Source organism: Salvia splendens, chromosome 13 (genome assembly GCF_004379255.2).
Source record: "Salvia splendens isolate huo1 chromosome 13, SspV2, whole genome shotgun sequence".
NCBI lineage: Eukaryota > Viridiplantae > Streptophyta > Magnoliopsida > Lamiales > Lamiaceae > Salvia > Salvia splendens.
In genome coordinates this window covers 18,835,548-18,841,285 of record NC_056044.1, presented here as the reverse complement: position 1 = coordinate 18,841,285, position 5,738 = coordinate 18,835,548, and the positions used below count along the sequence as shown (strand labels likewise).

General features: G+C 33.4%; 1 protein-coding gene across 4 annotated transcripts; it reads right to left on the bottom strand.

Moving 5' to 3' along the window:
• Positions 1–719: 719 nt before the first annotated feature.
• LOC121761355 (26S proteasome non-ATPase regulatory subunit 12 homolog A-like) lies at positions 720–1,637 on the bottom strand. 4 transcript variants are annotated; one of them, XR_006041968.1, is made up of 3 exons: positions 1,497–1,637; positions 1,201–1,398; positions 720–1,060 (listed from the first exon to the last, which is right to left on the bottom strand). XR_006041968.1 is itself a non-coding variant. In XM_042157012.1 (3 exons), exons 1-3 carry the CDS (start codon positions 1,497–1,499, stop codon positions 1,023–1,025), a joined length of 252 nt encoding a protein of 83 aa, XP_042012946.1. In that variant the 5' UTR covers positions 1,500–1,637; the 3' UTR covers positions 720–1,022. The 4 variants fall into 4 exon arrangements, 2 of the variants coding, with proteins under 2 accessions (XP_042012946.1, XP_042012945.1); XR_006041967.1 differs by having other exon boundaries at positions 720–961; XM_042157012.1 differs by having other exon boundaries at positions 720–1,073.
• Between the last annotated feature and the right edge of the window lie 4,101 nt (positions 1,638–5,738).

The window sequence follows — 5,738 nt, the reverse complement described above, 5'->3', positions numbered from 1 at the left end:
CGTAGTAGAGTCTTTGGCTCTCAGTGCCACGCCCAAGTATCTTCCTCGTCCGAATATCCTGCAAAATACAGAAATCCGGATGCATCAGCAACGTACAGTTCAATTCTTTTGTTACATGGCTTATGGACATCAATCTCTGAGACAAAGTAGGAACATAGAGGCAGTTTGATAATCTTAACGTCGGGGATATCTCAATAGTACCCGCCCCAGCCACAGTAATTAATTCTCCACTGGCAGTTTGGATGTAGGTCTTAGTGATATCACTAAAATAAATGAAATCATTTTTATTTGGAGTCATGGTGTCGGTTGCCCCACAATCAAATATCCACCCCTTTTTTTCATCCCAGTTATCCCGTTTTACTGTAAATGCAGCGAAAATATGGTTCAAGGGCTCAAATTGATTTCTAAGTGGGATAGGGCTAAATTGTCTATTTTCTAAACAATCTGGGGGGTTTTCACGAAATTCAACAGTCTGGGGTCCAGGGTGTAACACATCATAAGTTTGGGAACTATTATGCAAAAAACGGGGTATATTCTGTAATTTAGGGAAATCTAGGGGAGGCAAGGATGGCGGTTGGAGTAACCACCGGAGATGAGTCACACAAATCAGTGGCTGGAAACCGAGATTGGTATGGGGTGGGCAGTGATGAGTTTTGTAAAATCTAAGCCCTAGTTCGACTCCTGCTCTGAAGCCATGATAAAATAGGTTAAAAGATGGGTTTTGGAGAATAATTTCATTCGATTCTGTTCATCATTGGAGCAGCTATACATGTCTTCTTATAGGCTACCAACAAGAATACACATAAGGTAAGATCTTCCTAATTTCATATACATGGAAAATATAAAATACTAATCTTCCTATTAATTGTGATTGTAGGAAAATCAGCCTCTTGATTCTCCAAGATCTTCTCCTTCCAACACTCCCCCTCAAGTCAAGTCCGAAGATCAATTGGCGGACATCCTGACAAAGGCAGTGAACTCAATTTCTTTTCGAGGTGTATTGAACAAGTTAAGCCCTCCTCCTATAACCAATTGGTTTTAGGATGTAACCCATGCATTTCTATCAGTTTATACTGTTAAAAGTTAAAATCAGCACTTAAAAATCAGCTATTTCAAATCATTCAACTTAACTAGTACATCATAAAAATCAATACGAACGCAATAACAATAAACAAAAACACGAGAAATTTAAAAATTGACCTGCTTCAACTGTCCCCGGCGCTTAGAGATAAGCAGAATCTGCTCGTTTAGCGTCGCCCACGCGCCGGCATCGAGGCATAGTTGAACAATATCGGTGACAGCCTTACTTGTTCCCGCCACGTCACCGAGTTGTCTTATCTGTTTCTCCACATTCAGCAACGCCTCTATTTTCGCCTCCAAACTGGAACCTCCATTTTCCTACCAAAATTGAATCACAGTAATTCGAAAGTCACGCCGCGAGATCTAAATCGAGAGATAAATGTTGCATTGAAACTCGTTGAGTAAGAATAGCTCACCATTTTGAGTGAATTGCAATCAAGGATCAGGGAAGATTGTTGCGATAAATTGGAGATTGAAATCGAAGAGAGAGGAAAGAGGTGAATGGTTCTTTCTGATTTTTACTTATATTTTTTCCTTTCACTTGAATTGGATCAAATATCTTAGACATTTCTTAAAAATTTGAACAAATGGATCTCATTTTATAGAAATAAAAATAAAAGTTATTGCATTCCATGTGGATTTTCTTTACAATAAAAAATAAGGACTTCAATTCCAACTTTCATAATATATCTTCTACTAAACTAATACAAAAATAATAAAAAAAATTCAACTTTCCCAAATTTCATTAATTTTTAAAATTAAAATATAATAGAAATAAAATAAATAATAATAATAAAATTATCGCCAAGTCGTATAAGATAGGATGTGCCTAGTATTTAACATTTAAAGTTATTTTCTACTCATTACAATATGTGCATTTTATAAATTAAGCTTGTATAAGTATCAATTTTATTATAACGAATCATCAAAATATTAGTAATTTAGTATTATTAATTTATGCAAAACTTGTATCAATTTTATTAAAATGAATCATCAAAATATTAGTGCTATTAATTTACACAAAACTTGTGTCATCGTGCATATGGCCTTTATAAACAATTTTATTAGTATTCATTTTATTCAACGAATATTATTATTTCAGTTAATTATTAATACTTTTTAAATAATTTTTTTAAAGATGGTAATTGCTCACAATTTTTATTACTACAACAGTATAAAATAGACATATGAGCAGTTTTTATAAAAATAAAAAGGACTAAAATTTCAATATTCTTATATTAATAAAATATGTTTAGTTCTTTATTTTCAATATAAAAACAATGAAATTTTAAAAAATTGAAATTTTGTTTTAGATTAGTGTAGTAGATGATGTATTAGGAAATTGAAATCTTATTGTTTATTGATAAAGAATATCCATGTGGAATGCAATAACTTTTATTTCTATAAAATGAGATCCATTTTTCAATTTTTTAATAGTGTATTAAGAAATGTAGTATACTATGTATGAGGTGATCCTTTCTGAGAAACTCCAGATGCTCAGCCGATTCAATATTACGTGAGAGTAATACAAATAAAATAGTAGTAATTAAATATAGATGAAAGAAATAATATTTGTAATGAAAACGATTAAATATCGACAAAACTTAGGTTAAAAACAAACTTTTATTAATTTACAATTATAAATTTTATAAGGAAATTACTAAACAAATTAAAATTAAATTACTTGTACCCTTTGTCTTGCACCAAAAAATAAGCAAAAGGGGCGAAATAAGGAAAATGGATTATGCTCGATTTTTATCTTCAAACTCCAGCAATTAAAACAAGTTGCATATGATCTCCATTTGAGGATCAAAGCTTGCATTGTTCTCTTACCTTAATTTTAATAGTTGTTAGCATTTTTCTTACTAGCTACAAAATTCAACTATATTCAAATGAGATGGATAATCATATATGGCTTCTACGAACTTTGTAGTCACATTATATCATTTTTTTAGTGTAACCATATCTTATGTGGTACAATAACAAATGAAATATAGCTGGATTTTACTATTGGTGGGAAAAATTAACAACTATTTAAGTTTATGAAATTATACGTAAAAATTTAAAATTTGTGGAAGTAACAAAATTTTAAAAGTTTTTGTAATATTAGGCGTCCTTTGTTTCAATGTTTAGGACAATTACTTGATTCTGTCCTATCTTTTAAGGCGTTAACTCAAATTTGGAGAAATAACAAATTTTTGAAATGTTTTGTAATATTAGGCGTCTTTTGTTTCAATGTTTAGGACAATTACTTAATTCTGTCCTATCTTTAAGGCGTTAACTCGATTTTTTCTTATTAGAAATTATTGAATCAGAAGTCTCATGCAACAACATTACCGAGTCTATTGAAATTATTGACATCTAAAAATTTTGATAGCCTTCATTAGTTTTATGTAATTGAGCTTTCTTATTGATGTTTCTAAAAAAATGAATGTTGCAAAAATCTAACAGATAAAAAATATAGAAAAAATATGTTTTCAATCTTCAAGATGTTTCTTTTATAGGGCAAAACTATAGCAAAAAATCACACGTTACTCCTAATAAAAAATACGCGAGTCAAATACGAATAAAAAATATAATAATTTCATTAAAACAACTAAAAATAACAAAAAAAAAATCTTAAGTTAACTTTAAAAATTATTAGAAAATTTGAAGTACAAAATTGTAGAAAGTGAGTGAACCGGAATGGATATTTTGCACACATACAATGTGCTAAGGCACGGGCATCGCGCGCGTGCTTAGGGCATTGCAGTGGTGTACTTAATACCTTAAGTACGCTCATACATGCTTTTCCATATCCCTAAACACGTAGATGGGAATGCCCTTAAAAGGTCTCAGTTTCGTGGCTCACGGAGCTTCTCATGCATATCTTGACATTTAAACATCTTAAGCTAATGCATATTGCAAAATACAAATTTAAAATGAATTCATTTGCAGCCATAAACTTTGCTTACATTTGCCTATTACATTAATGATAGGACAAATCCGAGTAAACACCTCATAACGATGAGACAAAATTGAGAAAATGCCCTAAACGATGGAGCAAAGTTGAGCAAACGCCCTAAATGATGAGACAAAATCAAGTAAACTAACAGTACCACATATTATACATCAGATGTGTAAATCAACAACCAAAGAAAACCGCCGATGAAGAACACACCAAGCAAACGATTTTGTGGAATACACTCAATGTAGCAAGATTGAAACGAAAGAAGCAGAGGCACAAGCAGTTTACGTGGTTCGGATCTTTCGAACCTACGTCCACGGGAGAATCACGAATCACTTTTATTCCACTCCACTGAATTACAAATACAAAGAATGAAATCAAACTCTCAAACAAGAAGCTATACACTCTGGAATTATTAGCTCATCTCTCTATGAACTCTTGGATCAAAACATGTATGATCTTTCTAATTCCTCATAGTGTATCTCTCTCTCTTGATTGTGTTGAATCTGTTATTGAGTTATTAAACGCAGCTCCAACTCCTTTTGAATCAGCTCAACCGAGCTCAACCGAGCTCAACAGAAAGTAGTCGTTGCAACTGATTTTTAAACCTATTCTTCTTGTTTTGCAAATCAGTCCCTGATCTTCTTTGAGTCTTCATTTAAGTATCCACACTTAACAAATCTCCACCTTGGATCATGAATGAAATAGCACTCGATCATCTTCTCCAACCTTGCAAACCTCAGTATCTAACCAACTTCACTAGTTCCAAACAATGCTTGAGTTTGGAAATAGGTATAGCTTTTGTCAACATGTCTGCCGCATTCTCCTCAGTGGAGACTTTCTCAATTCTCACCTTCCCTTTATTCACCTCATCCCTTATGAAGTGCTGCTTCACATCCACATGCTTAGATCTTTCATTGTATACTTGATGTTTAGACAAACATATTGCATTATTACTGTCACACATGATTGTAATAGCATCCTGATCTATTCCAAAATCTGACAACATGCCTCTCAACCAGAAGCTTTCTTTTACTGCTTCTGCCATGGCAATATACTCAGCCTCTGTTGTGGAGAGTGCCACAACTGATTGCAAGTTTGATTTCCTACTTACAGTCGATCCATAGAGACAAAACACATATCCTGACTGAGATTTCCTTGTGTCCTGACTCACTGCAAAATCTGAGTCACAATATCCCATTATAGCTTCATTATCAGAATTCTGACCACCATCAAATAGAATGGCATAATCATATGTGCCCCTGAGGTACTTCAAAATACACTTTAAACCATGCCAATGCTCCATACCAGGATCTGCCATGAACCTACTGGTCACACTGATGGCATGACTAACATCTGCCCTTGAGCACACCATTGTATACATGATGCTTCCAACAATACTAGCATAGGGTATTTTGAGCATCTCCTCCCTTTGCTCATCTGGTTTTGGAGATTGATCAGATGACAACTTAAATTGTTGTGACAGTAGTATTGTCACTGATCTACTGTTCTTCATCTGAAATCTCTCCAATAGCTTGTTGATGTATTCCTTCTGAGTAAGCCACAACTTCCTTTCCTTTCTATTTCTGATGATGTCCATGCCTAGGATCCTCTTTGCATCTCCTAAATCCTTCATGTCAAACTTTGACTCTAGCTGATTCTTGATCTCTTGAATTTCTTGCATTGTTGCTGCTGCAATTAGCCTATCATC